The 20,323-nt window shown below is 47.6% G+C and overlaps 2 protein-coding genes across 3 annotated transcripts in view; one reads left to right on the top strand and one right to left on the bottom strand.

The window, feature by feature from the left end:
* MICU1 (mitochondrial calcium uptake 1) overlaps window positions 1–14,036 on the bottom strand; it is an 84,488-nt gene extending 70,452 nt beyond the window's left edge. Inside the window, exons 1-3 of the mRNA XM_066324290.1 lie at window positions 14,014–14,036; window positions 13,392–13,470; window positions 3,685–3,846 (exon numbers count right to left, since the gene is read on the bottom strand). Of these exons, the coding sequence (XP_066180387.1) occupies window positions 3,685–3,845 (161 nt within the window). The 5' untranslated portion in view covers window position 3,846; window positions 13,392–13,470; window positions 14,014–14,036. The remainder of the gene's footprint in view (window positions 1–3,684; window positions 3,847–13,391; window positions 13,471–14,013) is intronic.
* Window positions 14,037–19,202: 5,166 nt separating this feature from the next.
* MCU (mitochondrial calcium uniporter) overlaps window positions 19,203–20,323 on the top strand; it is a 77,471-nt gene continuing 76,350 nt past the window's right edge. Inside the window, exon 1 of one of the 2 annotated variants that reach the window (XM_066324278.1) lies at window positions 19,203–19,352. In XM_066324278.1, the coding sequence (XP_066180375.1) occupies window positions 19,224–19,352 (129 nt within the window). In that variant the 5' untranslated portion in view covers window positions 19,203–19,223. The remainder of the gene's footprint in view (window positions 19,353–20,323) is intronic. The other variant, XM_066324279.1, reaches the window with a different exon arrangement.

Below are 20,323 nucleotides of genomic sequence, written 5' to 3'. Positions count from 1 at the left end.
GAATGGACCTTAAAGATCAGCTTGTTCCATCCTCCTGACATGTAAACACATCAGAGCTCTAAAAATAAACTCACATGGATAACACCTACAGTTTTTCATCTTTTCTCCCATACATTAGGTTAAGTTGTACCTGACACATCTATAGCTATAAAACAGGTTTCTCCCCTCTTGACTATGATTTATGTGGTTTCCTTTGTTGTACTACAAGAGAGATTTTTAAAGTCTCTGTTTCAGCAGGCATAAGATATTTCCAGCAATTCTTCCATTAAAAATGTATTCTAAGCAAATTACTCTAAAGCCCCTAGGACACTGGTGCAAAAAAGCAATGCATTCTTAAATAGTTATAGAATCCCAAAACAGTTTGATTTGGAAGAAACCTTAAAGCTCCTCCAGTTCCATCCCCTGCCATGGCACACCTCTCACTGTCCCAGGCTGCTCCAAGCCCCAATGTCCAACCTGCCCTTGGGCATTTCCAGGGATCCAGGGGCAGCCACAGCTGCTCTGGGCACTCTGTGTGGGCCTGCCCATCCTCATAGAGAACAATTCCTTCCCAATATCTAAACTAATCCTGTCCTCTGGCAGCAGAAAGCCATTCCCATGTCCTGTCACTCCAGACCCTTGTCCCAAGTCCCTCTCCAGCTCTCCTGGAGCCCCTCTAGGCACTGGAAAGGGCTCCAAGTTCCCCACCCCAATCCTTCTCTTCTGCAGGTGAACACCCCCAGATCTCCTAGCCTGGCTCCAGCCCCGGGAGCAGCTCCATGGCCTCCTCTGGACTCGCTCCAACAAGGTCCATGTCTGCCCTATGCTGAGGATCCCAGAGCTGGAGGCAGCAATTTCCAGAGCAGCACGGCATCCTGCCCTTATTCTTATCACTAATTTATTCACAGAAGGGCAATAAATGGATTATTAACTAAGTATTTTCAGTCTGTCAGGAAGAGCACCGGTAAGACTCTGGTTACAGAGGTCCCTCTGTACCCCCAAAGGTACCCTTACTCCCTTATTTCACTCAATGTTAGACTGATTAACAAGCTTCAGCTCCAAAATGCCAATGTAAGTGCTTTCAGATGCCCACAGATTCAGCCAGGAAGGGCTGTGACATGAAGAACAGACCAGATCTGCAGCCATTTCCTAACATTCCAAATGTGTATCAGGAACTAGAGAGTACAAGTTTTACACCAGGATCAGTAACAGTATTTTTTACAAACACTAAGCTAGCCACTAACTGTGAGATTTAGTACTTCTCATATATTAGTGACTCATTTAGAGTAGCCAAAGACTGCCTTAAGATTAATTTCAATTAATTCAGTTCATTATGCCAATGCCCAGATACTTAATTGCTTCTCTTTGCCAGCTGGAAATCCTCAGAGTTAAGTTATTGCTGAGAAAGGGTAAACTTCATTAGTCTTCTAAGCTCAGCTATTTGCACAGCTCAAGTATTCCTCACCACAGGAAAACTGAGCAGCATGAGCTACTCCTGTTGTATAATAATTGAGGGGAGATACATTCCCCAAAAGCAGGCAGCAGGACCTCCTGGAGGGTAGGGAAGGCAACAAGACCAACATTTACCTGTAGTGGGCCAAACAAAGGTCCCGCCAACCCACCTCCCACCTCAGGAAAACACAATTCAGTCTATTTTGCATCATACAATCACAGAATTTTTCCATATATATTTTTTCATTTCTTGATTTCTTCTCTACCTTCTGCTGCTGTCCACAGCACATCCTAAAGAGTCCACGTGAAACACACTGGTTTCAGACTGCACCTGACAGTCTCCACTTGAGAATTCCTGTCTTTCTTCACACCATCATCATCTTCTACTTATCTAGCCCACGAAACTTGAAATTTCCAACTGCTTCTTGATCTGGCCTGTTACATCTTTAATGCTTTAACTGTAAAGAAATATTTACATATTTATCTCTTACTAAGTAACTATACTTACTGCTACTTCCTGTACTGACACAGGACACACCTACCTGAGTAACTGAGGATATCATTACGATCACTTGTATTCAACCTACTCTCAAACTCTACAGATCACCTAATTTCCATTTTCAGAAAGACAAAGGAAATTTACCCTTAATCTTTTCTTTCTTTAAACAAGGCTAAAATGTCCACTTAAAAGCCCATTTGAGACTTCCACAGATGGCAGTAGGAAGAATTTTCTACATCAAACATATGAGTTTTGTTCCTTTTTTTATTCAGCAGCTTTATGCCAAGTAATTAAATTAATATTGTAAGCTTGGGTGCACTTTTATTTTACAGTTGCTGACATCGAGGATTCATTTCATGGCTCAAGATAGGAAAGGAATACTTGAAAGTCTGTACAATTCTATTTAGTGCTTTATAAATTTATAAAAGATGAAGGAGACAGAGCAAGGAAAGGCGAAACAATAACAGCAAGTCAGCCCCTCCAGATTGATGAGAGCTGTGTCTCTCTGACTGATTTCTATCAGTGCTCTCAGCTGAGGAAGGTGCCCAAGGGCCTTCAAGGAATAGCAAAGTACCCCAGGAGCCAAAAAATCCTTCCCTGAAATCCATCCCTGACCCAGCACTCCACATAGCACAAGCACCATCCTCCTGACAAAAGCAACACCAGCACCTGAAAATTTAGCTGGTTTTAAAAGCAGAGAAACCTGCTGTAGAAGGGAGATATTAACTCCACATCTCTGGGACAGCTTTACATAGGACACGATGACCTGCTGACTTTCTGATCATGTTGAGGATAAGGTTTGAAGTGGAAAAACCCCACTTGCTTCCCTGCTGGAAAAGGGGCGTTATCCTGGCCATTCCCTCAGAGGCACTGAATGCATCAGTGCAGATCATTAGGAAAATGCAGCACAAAACGGCACCGTGCTGGATCACAGTGTTCTTCCTCCAGTCAGCAACTCCTCTTAGCAGAGAGCCAGGTTTGACAGCTCTAAGGAACAGCCAGAACAATTCCCATCACCTTTCTCTCACTGCATTAAAACTAGAGCCTTCTAGCCACAGGTGAGCAGAAAGCCAGCGACAAATCACCTGAGTATTAGAATGAAAAGAACACAGGCTTTCAGCAAATACTTTATTTTTAGACTCTAATTGCAGTCATGTGCTTGAGTGACACACTGCTGGTGCTACACTGCTCCTGCAGGGTGGAAAAGAAGGGAGTCCCTGTTTTACCTCAGACATGGCACAGGCCCAGGGCTCAGTGAGTCACCTCAGGAAAGCCCAAACATCCCCTTTCTCCTCAGTTACAGGAACGAGCTTTGAGCCTCAGAACCCATGAGGTGTCCTGAGGCTCTGACCCTTAAAATCCACATAAACCCTGTGTGCTGCTACCTTCCCACCAAAAGGCAGACTGTCTTCTGCTCCTCTGCTGCATTTTATACATGAACAGCCAGCAGACCACACAAAAAACCAGAGGAGCAAACCCTGCCCAGATGTGCTGTTTCAATTAGAAGCTGTGAAAACGAAGGTTTCTCTCTTCACATCACAAACCGCCAGGCAGGGAGGAAACCAGGCAGGAAACCACATCAAAGAGCCCGTGAGAGACCACGCCTCATTCCCGAGCTCTGGTGCATCCCCTGAGCACTCCCAGCAGCCAAGGGATTCTTCAGGGAATCACCCACAGCCACTCCTTCCACGCAGCAGCAGGAGCTCCGCAGGTACTTACCAGGGGCAGAAAAGAAATCAGATGTGCACATTTACCTCTGCCAAAGGAATCTGGCGCCCGCAGTGGCTGCAGTGGTCCCCAGGAAAGCCGCCAGCACGAGCCTACGCCGGGTGCCGGGGTGCTGGGCTGTGCCATGGCAGCGCTGCGACACCGCCGCCAGCCCCGCGGCCACGGGGAGGAACCGCAGCCGGAACATCCTGCGGGAGGAGAACGCTGCTTTAGCAAAACAACACGAAGGTGCCTATCCTAAAGCAGGAAAAGTCTCACAGAGTAACTCCTGGGTGTTTACTGCCTGTTTGGAAAGAGGCACATCATCTGCCTAATAAACAGATGAAACACTTGTGAGGGCTAGCTGTTGGCACGTACCTGGCTGTCACATCCAGCTGCTCATCAGCGTTATCCCAATTGCTCAGCCTTTCCCCAAAACCCCCAGCACGAGGGAATCTCACCTTCCCACAGAGGCTGTGCACTCCACAGCCCTGCAAATGTTCAAGGCCAGGCTGGATGAGTCTTGGAGCAACCCGGTTTAGCAAAGGTGTCCCTGCCCTGCAAGGGCTTGGAACTGGATGATCTTTAAGGTCCCTACCAACCCAAACCATTCCATGATATTTAATTTAATGGTAAATATTTGCAGCCCATCTCTCAATTTCCAAGGCTTGGAAGACGGCAGGTAGACTTGATAAACAACTACAGCAGGTAAGAGGCGTTTGGCCAGGAGCAAAGTCACAGCTGGATTTTAAAAGGCAAATTTAGCCAAATAACAAGCAAACCTATCAAACAAAACCCAACCCAGGCATTTAAATTTTCCCAAGAAAACCCTACTGTTCTTAAATCCCTTTTTTTAGCTAGCCTGGAGCAAAACATTTATATTCAACTGTAAATACAGGGCAAGTCTCAAAGTGTCAAAACTTATAAAATACAATCCATACCCCATTACAGGCATAAGGGAACAGAGACAAATGGGGAAGCAGAGCTACAAATTCAAACATAATTACAGCAGAGAAAAGGGAACCACAGAAACACCACCTCATCACACACCAGCTGCAGGAGGCAAAGCCATTTTGGTGGCTCACAGGATTGAAGGTGAAGGGTAAATGCTGCCTTTGAGAAGAAAATTTGCTGCGTTTTCTTGTGAAATAAAGGTTTTATTTCTGAGGCAAATGCAAGATTTTCAATCACAAGGTCAGCCTTAAAGTTGGGAACAGAATGGTAAAGGAATTCCCTAAAAAACGCAGAGCAGAGGAGCAGCAGCCTAATTTTTCCTTTCATTCTTGCCATTCTACTCACATATTCCCAGGCAGTGAATAACCACAGAATACAAAAATAAAGCCACATCTATAGTTTTCTATTTGCTTCTGCAACACAGGATTGCACCACAGCATTCTGCTAAACCATTAACATCCAGAAACAAGGATCCTGGGACCTGCCAGTGCAAACACCTCTCATGTGTGAGGTGTATTAGGCCATTCCCATTTCAAAGAGCTGGATATATCAGTGCCACTTGCTGCAGGTCAGGATTCCACAAGAGTGGTGCAGAACAGAGGAAGAGGTAGGGAAGACACATCAAATATTCAGCAGATAATTTTGAGGATTGGAGCTCAATCTTTTAAGGCAAGAGGTGGTGGAGAAGCCTCTGAAGACTTCACGGCACAATCAAGGAATGAAAAATCATTAATAAATCCCTTATCAGTGTTTTTTTTTTTTTTCCTATCAGATTAAGACTTTTGCCCAGCCCTGGGACAAGGGAGGTGGGATGGAGCATGAGAGATGCTGGAGGTGGCAAAGCCACAGGTTGCCTGTCCATCCCCACCCTGGTTTATGGGCGAACACCACGAATTCCAGTGAATCCATCCAAAGAGCATCTATTTGATATTCATCTGTGCTCCTATTAAAATTGGCATTATGGCTTTATTTATTCCTTTTCAAATAAACAGGTTTAAAATTCAAGTGTTAATGGAATGCAGCCAGCTAATGGCACTGATTCTCCAATCCTCTCCAGCTCTGAACAACGAGATGGTTATGAAAAACAACTCTGATTTCAAATGTAAAATTATTTCCAATCTACGCAAACTTGATGTTCCCATTTCATCTCCAGGGATGAATTTCTGTTCCATATGCAGAGAAAAATCTGCATGTGTTACTCTCCCCAAGAAGCTATCCTTGGCTTTTCTAGGGTTCCTCATCCTAATTACAGCTTTATATTCCTAACATATACTGGATAAGGGAAGCATTGCCAGCACCATTTAATCAACCAAAATGAAAATTAGGCCCCACAGTGTTTATTTGGGAGCTTGAAGAGATTTTTTACAACATTTCTGAGAGCTGGCTTTAGTACTGCATAAATGTTTACTCTGCCTGAGCCTTAAGAAATACTAAACTATCTTTGTCCAAGCAATCGCCATCCTGGATTCTGCTGAGATATTTATCCAGTGTTCACTTGGTAGCAACGGTCTGAGAGAGCTGAAAGCAGCCAGTTCTCACAATAGCCCCAAAATAAAGAGCATTCTTATCTCAGAGCAATTTAAAAACATCCCTTTGGAAGCTGAACTTTCCATCTGCAATTTCTACAATCTCTCACTTTTTTTTTTTTTTTTTTTTTACTCAAAAGTGCCAAGATATTTGGTATATTTGGTTAAAAACTCCAGGCACTGAAGTCAAGATCACTTGAGAAAGCTGATGTTCACTTTTAGAAAGATTAAAAATAAGCATCTTGCCTTGTGCAGCAACAAAAAGCTCAACACCAGAGTTTGCAGTAAGGCAAGGAATAAAACTGAGATCAAGTATAAAACTCTCATCAATTGATGTGATTACAGCTTACAATAAGGAACAATCTCAATTCCTGAATGTTTTACTATAACAAAAGATTATTTTTTATAGGATACAACAAAGCAGCCCAGAGGGGAAAAAAAAACCCCAGCAAACACTTAAATTTACTTTTGTTTATTTTCATTTTGGAGTTATCATGATGTTCTAGCACTACAGCTACAAGCAATCTGTAGACTGTATTTATGTTTCCAAGGGATAAGCCAACTTTACCTTAAATTCTCGTTCAGGACAGCTCTAACATTACTTTCAGAGGTCGAATTAATATCCTTGGATAATGAAATAAAATAGTTAGGGCTTTTTTCTCAGAACATAATGAACAATCTACTTTTATTTATGTCACAATTCATAGGTAGGGGATTTTTTTAAGCAGAAGAATCAAGGGAGAGACTCAAACCCACAAGTAAAACATCACTCCCAACCCAGGACAAAACAGGCTCCATTCAAACTAAGACTATGCAGGTCACGTGAAAAGAAGAGATGCAGCATTATTTCAACAGTTACATCAGTTCTGGTTTGATGTGGGTATTTGGTTTCCCCAAACAATAACCCCTCTGTCTGCTAATCTGTTCTCCAAGGAAATTGAAACAAGCTGTCCACCTATGCCCCCTGCCATTCCAAAGCCCTAGATTTTTTTCAGATAAGAATTGGAAGATCCCAACTCTTGCATCCTTTTTCAGATACCAAAAGGAGAGGACTAAAAGTCTTGCTCCTGTTTTTGCAGCCCCCTAATTAGCTCACAATTCCAAGACTGAAAGCACTAAGCATCTCAGCCTGGGGAAAAGGGACTTCCCACACTTGGGTACCCCCCCAGCACTGAACTTTCTGCAGACCTTTTGAGGATCCAGAGCAGATAAAACACTTTAAGTAGCATTTTGATGCCAAAACAGGCAGCACACGCATGTGAGAGGGAAAACAGTAATTCAATAACCCAGTGGGTGTTTAATTTTTCATCAGGGAAGGGGTCACAGGCACTTATTTGAACAATTTTACTAGGACATGGTAAGCCCATGAATTACTGCAGAACGTCAATTGTAAATTTAAATATACTGCTATGCAGGAAGATCTGCAGAAAAAAAAAATTGTATTTAGGAGGGACTGTTTAGGCATAAAAAGTCCTGCAGCGACTGGCTGAGATGGAGTCACTAAGAACTCAGATTTCTAAAGCTGTGTGTTTATTAAAAAGCCAAGTTTGACATTGCCAGAGCACATCAAGACATCCTGACCCAACAGATGCTGTAGGAAAATTCCTCACCTGTTTGCATTTCAGCCCCTGACTGTCAGTTATCCCTCAGCCCTGCTCATTGAGGCCAGAGCCAACAGCAGGAGAGCGAGGGTAACAGCTCCCAGCTCTTCTCTCCCCATCTTCTCAAGAGGATTGAGGAGAAGGGAAGGGAAAATTAAAATGGGGGGAAAAGCACAACAAATCCAATGGAAAGGAAAAGTCAATATGCAAGGAAAAGGATGAAGAAACCAGGAGAGAAGTTTCACCATTAACACTGAGATTCATAAACCAAGGGAAAGAAAATCTCATAGCTACAACCTGCCTCCACCAAGATCAATTATGAATTCTCCTTCCCAGAGCAGCTGTGGCTGCCTCTGGATCCCTGGCAGTGTCCAAGGCCAGGCTGGAGGGGGTTTGGAGCACCCTGGGCTAGCAGAAGGTGCCCCTGCCCATGCCAAGGGGTGGCACTGGATGGCCTTTAAGGTCCTTTCCAATGCAAAGCATTCTAATATTCCATGAAATTTGTATAAGAATAACTCCAGAAAGGGTGCCAGGTGTGCATTCCAACCAATTAAACATCTGGATCCACTCCTTCCCCTATTTCCAAGACAGACCCAGCAACTCCTGCTCTTTTCCCCTCCAAATTTTCAGCTTACTGAGCGCAATTCTGAGATAAAGGATTTCACACCTTACTGAAGTTATTAGCCTACCAAGACACATAAATCAGTTTTGGGAAAATGAAATCTAGCAGCAAAAGTAATTTCTCCTCAGGTAGGAGATTGGGGCAATATTTGATCACATTAATTTTGCTGGAGAGGAACCACATTTTTTTCAGAACACGATTCAAATTGATGTAGAGTGTACCAAGTATCAATCAATGCAGAAACCTAAGCCATGGCCTGGCAATTTCTTTTAAACTGTCATTGCAATAAAGTTTCACCTCTTCCTAAAATCCTCAGCCCTGGAAATGACCAATCTCCAACTCCAGCTCTGTAACTACACCCAGCCATGGCTCAGCCTCCCCTCAGGGATGATCACCGATGTCCCTCCCCTCAAGAGCTGCTTTATTCTGACAAATAATTGCACTGATTTTCAGGGCTAAGGAGAGAAGATAATGCATTGCAAACACACCAGCTTTTAGATTTAGCTTTAATAAAGCATTTTTAGAAATTGCAAGTGGATTATTTATAAGGATGTAGGACAGTAGCTGGCTTGGGCTTCCCTCGAAGGGAGACAGGAGTGTTTAGATCCTGGGGAAAGACTTTGGTGCCACTAAATTGGCAGAAGAAACCTGGCAAACTCAACAGCAACCCCAAATTTAACCTGCCAGCTGAGTTGTCAGAGGATCTGAGAGTGAATGGATGCAGCCACCACGAAGCACAGCTTTGGAGACACAAACGAAAAATGAGTGTACCCAAACTGAGTAAACTGGTCCCATCTGTTGCAGCAGCACTGAAAATACACCTCCAGCAAGGATACAACATCTCCTTGCTACTTTAGACTGTCAGACTCCAGCAATGCGCTGTAGGTTTCTAAGAGGCAGCTATAAACTTCCACAGAAACTAATGCCAAATGCTGCTTTTTCCTGGTAAAAGCTTTGCCTTCCTCCACTCAAAAGGCAGCACATTCCTTGAGTTTTTCTACTTAGAAAACATTACAGCAAACCCCAGCCATGAAAAACTCTCTAGAAACACCTCCACAGACGTCAGAGGTAACTTAGGCTGTAAAAACAAACACCAACCAAAAAGCTTCTCACCTTTTATTAAGAGTAACAATCCTGCTTCACCAAGTACCTCTACCCTAATCAGCAGGCTGAAATTTTCCTTTTTCAGGAGCTGTTCTCAAATAATCAGGCTGCATTTGCCAACCAGCCACATGAGCAGGTGCACCAGAGCACAGGTACTTCCACACTGATTTGTGGAGCAAAGGATCATCAGAGAACTGTTGGCAGAGGGGTAGAAAACATAATACATCTGTCTTTTCCTATAAAAAGTTACAGCCAGCAGGAATGTATCTGCTTAATGGCCTGACTCATTTAACCTGCCTTGCACAATCTGTGTCCATAGTGCAAGACTTCCCTGAGAATTCCTAACTTTTCCACAGAATGGAGAGACTCTCCTTGAAGCTCCAAGTCACTCACCTGCATGTAGCTCAGAACAAACAAGAAGCATTTCAGAGTAGTCAAATTTAAGAAATGTCTATGGCTCATTTGGCTCCAAGAAAACCAGTGTTAACTCCTAATGAATAAACATGAAAAAACAATTCTGGAAGAGAGAAATTTAGGACAAAGCAAGAGCCTCTTTAGCTGAAAAGGTGACAGGTTGGCAGGCTTGAGTTATTTGCAGATACAATTCCAGCTCTAGAAAGAGACAAAATTTTTTTGAAGGGAGACAGACAGTGGATTGTCTCAGAATTTGAGATGCTGAAGTCTGAACTCCTCTGTGAAAATGAAGAAAAAGATCTGTGAACCCGCCAAGAATCAGAATATCCCAATGTGGCAATTTCTCCTCCTTGGCTGAAGTCGTCTTTTTTAACAGAAACATCACCTGCAGCCACATTCTCCTTAAGGAAATACTTCTTCCTGGCCAAAGAGTCATGCTTTGGTGGCTTTCTTTTCTATACAAAGAAATTTTAAATTAAAAACTCACTGAAACAAACAAAAAAATTCACAACACCTGTTTCATTTACCAGATGGAGATTGTTTGGGAAATCAGGAGAAGAGTACAGCATTGCTTTCCCCCCAAAAAAGAAAAGCAGGTCTGAATGACTGCAGGTGCTTTTCCAGCAACACACTGTTGGATTAACTTGAACTTCAGGGAGGAGAAAAGAACATGGATAAGCTAGGCTAGTGCCTTGTGCTTTTAGAGCACACCCTGAGGAGCTTGGTTCCAGCAGGAAAAAAGTCACCTTGGCTCCATCCAAGGTGGACAGGCAGGCAGCACACCTTAGGCACCTGTCTGTATCACAGCCAAGATTGTTGTGACAAAAAACTCACTGCTCTTCTAGCTCCTGAAGCCAAAATGCCAGAGGTGAGAAGTTTGCACCAAACAAATGAAAACACAGGAATTCAAGTGGTGGTGCAGAACACAACTGGCCCATACAGACACTGGGCTGGCTGGTCTGTGTCAGCATAGCAGCTTTGTCTGCATCACAGACAGGCTACAAATTCTGGAGCCACACAGATTCCCAGGGCTCATGTTTCAAGCACAGGTCAGCTGCAACTTTGCTTGTCTCAAACCATGACCTTCTTTCCTCTTGTCTACATGAGGATCTCAGATTTCACAGAGCTAAAGCAAGACAAACAACTAAGAATTTTAGCTTGAGAGACCTTGGAGACCCAGAAAAAAAATCCTCAACTCAGACCTTGTGCCAGTCTTAGCACAAAATTCCCAGTTACAACCATCAGTGCTTTGATTCTTCCAACCTTGTCCTGCCCCACATCCACGGACAAGGAGCTCTTCACATGGTGGGACTACAATTAAAAGCTGCTCTCAAGAGAAGTTAAATCCAGAATGCATGGAAGCAAACTCCACAGCAGGTTTCTCTGAGGAAAACCAAGTCACTTCGGTAACAGACAAGGCAGCAGACAAACATAACCCAGAATTTACTACCCAAGGACTTTTCAGGTAAGTCCACAGAAGCCACAGTAAAACAATTCATGATGTAACAGTCTGGTTTTCCTCTTTTAAAGTATCTTAAATCTAAAACTTAGAGGTGAGGCTGCCACAGGCTTTGGATGGTGTGTGCTTAGGGAGACAAAGTGTCTCAGGCTCTACTCACTTTCTGCTATGAGTCTGTATTTTTTACCTGAAATGTCAAATGCATCACCCTAAAGACAAATATTCATCCTCAGCCTTGCAGTACTAACAGAAGAGCTGCAGAATGGGTTTGGACAAGGACATGGAGCAAAAGGACAAGAGGAAAGGCTTCCCAGTGCCAGAGGGCAGGGCTGGATGGGCTATTGGGCAGGAACTGTTCCCTGGCACAGGGTGCCCAGAGCAGCTGTGGCTGCCCCTGGATTCCTGGCAGTGCCCAAGGCCAGGCTGGACTTTGGGGCTTGGAGCAACCTGGGACAGTGGGAGGTGTCCCTGCCATGGCAGGGGGTGGGACTGGATGACTGTTAATGGCTTTTCCATGATCCTGTGTTTAAGAGGGAGCCACACCATTTGCACCACACTTTCCTCAGAACAATTCAGTTTTAAAAAGAAAGGCAATGTTCACCTCAAAGGTGTACAACACCCAAGGACCCTGGGTGACTGTTTCCTGCTAAATTATCTCAAACAACATCATCCCACCTGAAGTCACATCTACACCAAGACACTTTTTCACTGACACCCCCTCAGCATCTCAACAGGAAAACACAGCACCTGGAATTAATATACTTAAGGTTATTTTTATTGTTGTACCCAAGCATTCTCAGCCCCACTGCACTGAGCTGTGTTAAAATATTGGGCCTCAAAATGTCAACTGGGAACTTGGGAAGAAAAAAACCAAGCATTTCCATAGCCCAGCTCACTTCAGGAAGTGTTACTGCAGCAATTGGAACAGCATGAAACAATGTGTTTTTATAATAAACTTACTAGGATTGCTACAGAACTCATTTTGTTCAAGAAAATCAAAGTGGTTATTTCCACCTTCCAGATCTAAACATGCTGATGGCTCCCTTCAACTATCACCCCAAAAAAGGTAACATTTCTGAGATGCTGCTTCAAAATCCTGCCCAGACTTCAAATGATTTGCAAGTGTTTCAGCCTGAGGACAAGGGGATCATCTCTCCTCAAGCTCTGCCCTGAGCCTGCCCAGGAGGCACAACAGGAACGTGCATGGAGAAGGGACACAGCCACCAGGGACACACAGGGCACTGCCCAGGGTCCCCAGCAGGCAGACAGGAATGATGGAATCAAGGCACATAATTCTGTTTCCTCCAGGGCATGGGATTTCAGCTTCCTTGGTTCAGGAAGCATTAGGGAATATCACAGAAGTTTCTGCAGCAAATGGGTCATTGGGAGAACAAGCCACTTCCACGAGGAAATAAAGAGGAGTTACATGAGCTTAAAATTCACTGTAAACACCTTCCACTGTCCCAGGCTGCTCCAAGCTCTGTCCAGCTTGGCCTTGGGCACTTCCAGGGATCCAGGGACAGCCACAGCTGCTCTGGGCACCCTGTGTCAGAGCTCCCCACCCTCACGTGGAAGGATTCCTTCCCAATATCCCATCTAATCCTGCCCTCTGACAGTGGGAAGCTATTAAATGCTATGTTGCTCCAGATGGACAAATATATAACTTAAGTATCTTTCATTAGTTTTGGTTGTACTTTTATTGGGGCTTTTTTTTCTATCTCTCTATGTACAAACTCATTTTTAGTGAGCACTTGAAGTTATTGTGGTGTTGGGAGTTGTTTTTACATTTTATGAGAGTGGCACAGCTGAGGTTGGGTTGACAGGCAGACAAACTTCTTCCAGGGCTCACTGTGCCCAAGGACTTGTACCAGGAAAGTCAGCACAACTTCGTACACTCCAATAAAAGGCAACTCATTCTTCTAAAGCTTTAAGAAAATCCCTAAGAGAATGCTCCAAGACAATAATAACCCCACATAGGATATATTAAGGGCAACAATCAGCCAAATGATTAATTCATTTGAATTAAATGCATCTGAGAGCAGCGAGTTGCACAGCCCACCACCACTATCCTCACCTGTAGTGTACTTGCTCCCAGTTTGCAAGTCAAGAGGTCACAGAGAACACAGGGAAGTATTTCTCAGCTGGGCTGTGTTCTAAAAACAACATAAGAAACATAACAAAGATCATAACTTCGTGCTGCACCGAAATTTCCCTCCTGGCAGTCATGCCCTGCAGTGCTCACAGCTGTTGACCTCAGGAAAAGCCTCTCAGACTGAGCCAAAAAAAGCCAGGAGGAGGAAAATGGTCAACAGCTGAATAAAGGAATGAAAGATAAGTCAGGCCTTTAGGTCAAGCCTGAGCTGGCAAAGAGGATTCTAGAGGAGAAACCTCCAAAACTCCTGCCTGGTTGGACCCGCCTACCCCGCTAGACCACACAAAACACAGTCAGATTTACCATCCTTCCCAAGCAGCTCATTAAACTACAGGCAAGTCCAGAACATATAAATCATGTTGTGATAAACATCAGGCATTTCTGTGCTCTGAGCAGTTTATTAACTCAAATTCACCCTAAAGGTTTTCCGACACAAACTGCACATCAAACACAGCTGGGGCCATTCAGCGCACTTAAAGCTTTAACGAACCTCTATCCAGAGAAAATGGTTTGACATGAGCTCTTACACACAGCGGTAACTCACACAGCCCGGGCAGCGCCGCCGGCGATCCCACAGCCAGCAAGAGAACTAGCTCAAACCTAACTCCTGGCACGGTGTGAGAGCTCCCAAAACACTCCCTGCAAAACACCGGGGGATCCCTCCTTTCTCTGAGCGCCGCGATGGAGCCCTAAGGCTGCGGGTCTATCACCTAGGGGTGAAGGCACAGTGTTACTGCGGGACTCGGGATGGAGAAGCGAAAAGAACACGGCATCCCGAGCGCGGTGTGTGCCGGAAAACCTGGTTTTCCCGAGCAGCGGCGCTGTCTCAGCCCCAGGGCCTGTGAACCCTTAGCCCCAAGTCCCGGGACCCTCAAGCGCCGAGGCCCAGGACCATCCTATTCCCGGGGCCTGCCACTCCCCCTAACCCTGAGACCCGCTTCCATTCCCGGGGCCCGGGAACCCCTCCTCAGCCCCCAGGACTCCCCTCACACCCGTGGCCTAAGCAGACCCCATATTCTGGGGCCTTGAACTTCCCCCAGCCCCGTGCCGCGGGACCCCATCCAGTTCCGGGTCCCGGGATCCACTCACCCCGGGCCCCCATCAAGGCCCAGAACACCACAGCCCAAGGCCGTGAACTCCCAGCCCTGAACCATCCCCTCCTCACCCGCGGCCCCCTCAGCACCGCGCTCACCTCAACCCCGCCGCCACTCCCGCCGCCCCGCCCGCCGCGCGCGCTTCCGGGGGGGGGGGCCTGCGCGCGCGGGCGTGGTCTGTATGGGCGGGGGCGTGGTCTGTCCATGGTGGGCGTGGCCTCGACGCCCGCGGTGCGCCGTGAGGGGAGCGCGGGGGTCGCTGCGGGTTTTGGGGGGGTTCGTGCGTGTTTAGGGCTTCAGAAACCTCTTTGTGTAGGGCATGCGAGGCTTTTATACAGCGTGTGGTGAGTATTCCTACGGGTCCTGTGTGTAGGGGCTGAGGGGATTTGGTATAGGGCCTGAAAGAGCGTGTGTGGGGACCCAGGGGCTTAGACACATAGAATGGAAGACCTGTGTATGGGTCTCAGAGGTCTATATATATATGTATATTAATGGGTTCTGTGAGGTCTCTGTAGAAGGTCTGAGGGGCCGCACCATAGATAGATAGATAGATAGTCTGAAAGGTTTGTTTATAGGGTCTAGGAGGCCCAGATAGACAGACAGATGCTCTTAAAGGCCTGTATATAGGATCTGAGGAGCCTATATACATATACATATGCATATGCATATACATATATATTCTGAAGGGTCTGTATATAGAGTCTCAGGGGCCTATCTATTGATGATGTATATATATATATATATATATATATATATATATATATATGCTCTGAAAGGCCTGTATATATGGTCTCAGGGGCCCATGTCTATAGGTCCTGAATGGCCTGTCTGTAGGGTCTGAGGGGCTTTTGTGCAGGTCCTGAAAGGCTTGCGTGCACTGTACAAGGAGTGTCTATAGGTCCTGGATAGCAAGGCTGAAGGGCTTGTCTATAGGGCCTGAAAGAGTGGTATATGGGGTCTCAGGGGCTTTTATCTATCTATATAATCATAGAGTCATAGAATGTTAAGAGGTTGGAAGGGATCTTAAAGATCATCCTGTTCTGCTGTGTACAGGGACGCCTTCCACTATCCCAGGCTGCTCCAAGCCCCATCCAGCCCGGTCTTGGACCCTTCCAGGGATCCAGGGGCATCCCCAGCTGCTCTGGGCACCCTGTGCCAGAGCTCCCCACCCTCAGAGGGAAGAATTCCTTCCTCCTCCAGAGTCGTGGGTAGGTGTGGCAGCAGCTGCGACCGTGCCCAGTGGCCCAGGAATGGAATGGCAGCGGGAAGGGAAAGTGAGAAAGGCACCTCTGGGTCATGTGCACCTCGGCATCTAGATCAGAGGGAGGATTCACTGCTGAGGAGGCTAATTATAGGTATTTTAATTTTAGTTGCTTTCAGATGCCTCTTAGGCTGGCTCTCCTCAGGCTTTAATGCACCCCCCCTGTTGAAAACCACATTTTCCAGAGGCATAAATACACAGGAATTGCTCTTGAGGAATCCAGGAGGCTGCTGAATCCTGGCACTGCCCTCCCACAGTGGGAACACTGTGGGGATTTTTAGGATGAACCTTTTGGCGAGGCTTAAGGGGATCAGAGGCTTAGAGAGGTCTCTGTGGAGCTGAGGTCTGGCAATCTCCAGATCCCGAAAAGGGGTGGGAGAAGCAGCCAGCAAGCACTGGTATGTTTGGGTAACTCAGGTCGGAGTGGTGATGAGACAGGGATCACCATCCTGCCCAGTCCAGGGGAATTTTCCCCTCCTATCCTACTGCTCTGTGAGAAACTGGGCAGTGCTCAGCTGACAGAAGGTGCCCAACACCATTTCTTTACTGGTAAATAGACTCTGCCCCCCATCTCAGGGCTGTGCTCTTTTATCTGCAGTAACCTGGAAGCACCAACCTTTCTTCTAAATAAAAGGAGATAAAATGCACTTTAACCTGAGATCCTCTTGAATTTCCTCATCCACCCATGCCTGATGCACCTACAGGGTTTTCCATCAATCTCCATGTGCCCGATTCTGCTGCATCACAGCCCTGGACATCTGTAGGAGTAAAATTGGCAAATCCTAAATTCAAATAACACGGAGAAATTTATGAATCTATGGACTAAAAGATAATTTAGGTTTTTTCCTTCCTAGCTGGCTTATTTAATCCAAGCACTTTGGGGCATGAGCAGGTTTTCCAGAGTGATGGCTTTGCCTATGGTTTATCACGCAGTCACTTTCTCTTACATCACTGTTTTATTTGCAGAAGGGAGCAATCCATACCTCTCTCGGCAGTGTTGGGATGGTTGATGAGGGTTTGAAGCTTAAGTTTTCCACTTCAGCCTTTCCCTCTGCAATAATATTAACTGCAAATGCTGGTATGCTTTTCTCCAGCAATTCTTCTCAGGAGCAGCTTTCCAATATTCAGCCAGCTGTAATTATAAGCACCAGGAGAAAGCCTTATTAAATACATTCTTTTATTTGGGTTTTCCAAGAGTGGAAGATGCTTCTAGCAGGAGCTATTTGACCTAAAATGACAGGGTTTCATTTTGGTGGCAATATCCTTACCCTTCTGTCTCCCTGCGCCTTGGGGAGCCATTCCCTCCTGGCTCATTTAATTGCCTGGGGTATTGATTTCAGGGCTCACGTTTAATTCCATTTTGTGCTTTGTGATGAATGCCTACACACTCAGCACGGGTTTGCTAATGAATTTTTGGCCTTTCTGCTGCCCTCAGCCTTTGCGCAATGCCCATCTCCCCCCCACCTCTGTCAAATATTCCCTGGAAATGTATAAACTCCCAAAAATATTACTTTCAGTCATTCCCAGCTCCTCTTTAATGATAAATAAACATCTAAATACAGAATATGAATGACTGGAGGAGTAGGGGATAGGAGAGTGTTAGGGCTGGGTCTGCTTTGCTGTGCCCATCCCTGTCCTCCCTTGGAGCTGCTGGCACCGATCTCTGTAGGAAACTCCATGAAGGGGGCAGCACAGGCTCATCCTAAACGTGTCTGCTCACCAGGGTAGTTCATGGTGAGAAGAGGTGTGGCTCTGCCCCAAAGGGACCTTCCCCATGCTGGGGGTTCCTTCCTCCCCCTTTCCTGCCTTAGTAATCTTTCTTTTCCAGCTCGTCCAGGCTGCATTAAGCACAGTTTTGCCATTTTGGGGCTTTTAATCCCAGTGTGCTGGGATGCTGGGAGCTGTCCCAGGGAGAGGCTGATGTCGCAGAGGGGGGAAACCCTGGCTGTGGTCCATGAGGTGACTCTTTTTCCAAGATATGTGTGGGAACATCTCCCACTGTGGAGTCATCACTGAGGGCTTTGCTACTCTAAATCCTTGTTTTGAAGCATTTTTCCTTTCGCCATCAGTTTTCAACGTTACAGGAGAGGGAAATACAACAAGCAGGGATCAAGCAAAGGCTCTGTCTGGTCTGAGCAATGAAGCTTGGGAGCAACTGCTGCTGCAGTTTGTCTCTGTGATTTTCCAAGAAGGTGCAAACAATCATTGAAATGCTGAATGTCTGAAACTGGGAAGACAGTGGGTTAATCCTTCCAGAAGGACACAGTCGATTCTTCAACCACGTTTTCTCAGCCAACAAAGAGAAAGAAGGGAAAGCTCATCCCTGCAGGAAAAATCCAGCCAGAAGTGAGAATTGAGGTGGAGGATTTCTCAGGGACAAACTCCAAAATCATATTGCTTAGAGAAAAGCTTAGAACAACCCATCAGGACTTGTGGAAGGCAGCACTGGAGGGAGGTGGGGATGGAAAAAGGAGTGTTGTGATGGTGTGGGTGATGCTGAAGCACATCTGTGTCATCCCATGACTTGGTCGTGCTCCTCCCTGTATTTTTAGAAACACAGAGGGGTAAATAACAGGAATTACGAAAGAGCTGCCATTGGTGTTGCAGTAACTCTCAGGCCAGAGGAAGAAGTCTTTTCCAAGTAAAGTAGTGCAGGTCTTTCAGGAAAATCTTTCATGAGAAAGCTGAGCCCAGATTGCTTATTTAGCCCAGGTGCAGCAAGGTCTCTGCTGCCAGCCCAGCCCACCACGTCTGCAGTACATATATAAAAATGTGTATGTATATCCAGATATTTTTTGATTATATACTTATTTTACCCTTCATTGAAACTGCTGTTGGTTGGGGTGCCAGTCTGACCCAGCGCCCCAAATCCCTGTGTCACCCCCACCAGGGTCATAGTGGTATCTTTGCCGCACCCCACCTCCCTGCAGCCCTTTCCCGGTGCTCCCCATCTCCTGGCACCCCTTTCCTTAGTGCATCCCACCTCCCTGCAGCCCTTTCCCGGTGCTCCCCATCTCCCAGCATCCCGACTCTGGCTATTCCCTCTTAGAGGTCCTCCCGCGCCCCCCCTTCCCACTCCCAGCCCCGCCCATATACGGACACGCCCACATTTGGCACCGCCCATATTTGTCCCCGCCCCCGGCACCCCCACCGAGGAGTTTCCCTGCCCTCGGGCCCGCGCGTAGCCCCGCCTACCGACCAATCGCCTTTGCGGGCTGCCCACCCGCTCGGCGCCGATTGGCTGCGCGAGCCCCGAGGCCGGAAGGAGGGGCGCCACGGTTGGCCAGCGGACCCAGCTGGCCCCGCCCCGCCGCTCCCCGTGCGCCCGCCCCGCCCCGCCCGGGCGGCAGCAGCACCGCCGCCGCCGCAGCAGCAGCGTGGGGCGGCTCCAGCGGCGCGATGGCGGCCACGGCGGGCAGAGCGCTGCCGCTTCTCCTCTGCGGCCGCCGCCCCGCCGCGCTCACCGCCGCCGCCGGCCGCTTCCCGGCGCTGGGCCGGCGCCGCCAGCAGCAGCAGCGACACCGGACGGTGAGTGAGGAGGCAGCCGTCTGCCCTTCACAAGGCGGGCGCGGTGCCGGCGGGCGGCGCGGGGGCCTCGGCTCCGCGGCTGCTCCACGGTGCTTTCGCAGCGGTTCCCAGCCCCCGGCTCGGCCAGCTGCGCGTTTATTCTTAGCGCCGTCACCGGGTGAAACTTGAGCGCGGCGGTGGGTGGTGGCAGCGGAGCTCTCCCGGTCGCGCTCGGCAGCGACAGCTCGCGGCCCGCCCGCCCCGTGCCGCCCCGGGAACGGGCGGTGCTGCCGGCGCTGCCCGGCGCTCCGGGGCCGCGCTCCCGGGGCGGGGGTCGCGGCGCGGCGGGGCGCGGCCGCCAGGTGGCGCCGGGGGGCGCGGGGGGCGCGGAGCCCCGCCGGGAGCGGCAGCGGCGGCACCGACCCCGGGCCCGAGCCGAGCGGGCAGCGCGGCGCCCCTTCCCCGCCTGCTGCTCTTCCTCCCTGCTCGTCCCGCCCCACCTCAAGGTCAGCCAAGGGAGAGGCGGTCGGGGGGCTTCCCGAATCCCAGTCGGTGCGGCGGCCGGGAAAGGGAGCGGGCCGTGCTAGTCGGGCTCTGTTCGCTCCTTTATCCTTGGTGCTTTGTCAGGAAAAGAGGGGGACTGGCAGCACACAGCTTCCTAAGTGTCTCAGGACGGAAAAAAAACCCTGTAAAGGCAGTAGGTTGCGTCTTGGAGCTTGAGAGATTTGCTAAAAATACCGGGAGGGTTTTCCCCTTATTTTTTCTTTTTAAACTAAGGGAACAGCGCGTAACCGTGGGATATCCTTCTGGCTTTTGCCACAATCTGTTTTATTGCTTCCTCTAAAAGAGCTGCTGTCAGAGTTGTGCACCTGTCGCTCCCTTATTTTGGTCCAAACAAGTAATCACGGAACTACGCGGAGCCACCCAAATTGTGGACTGTGGAGACGGAGCGGGCTCTGGAGCAGCGGATGCATCGCCGTGGTCCCTCGGGT

The sequence above is a fragment of the Sylvia atricapilla genome, chromosome 8 (assembly GCF_009819655.1).
Source record: "Sylvia atricapilla isolate bSylAtr1 chromosome 8, bSylAtr1.pri, whole genome shotgun sequence".
Lineage (NCBI taxonomy): Eukaryota > Metazoa > Chordata > Aves > Passeriformes > Sylviidae > Sylvia > Sylvia atricapilla.
Note: the sequence above shows the minus strand (reverse complement) of the source record. Positions and strands in the feature narration are given on the sequence as shown.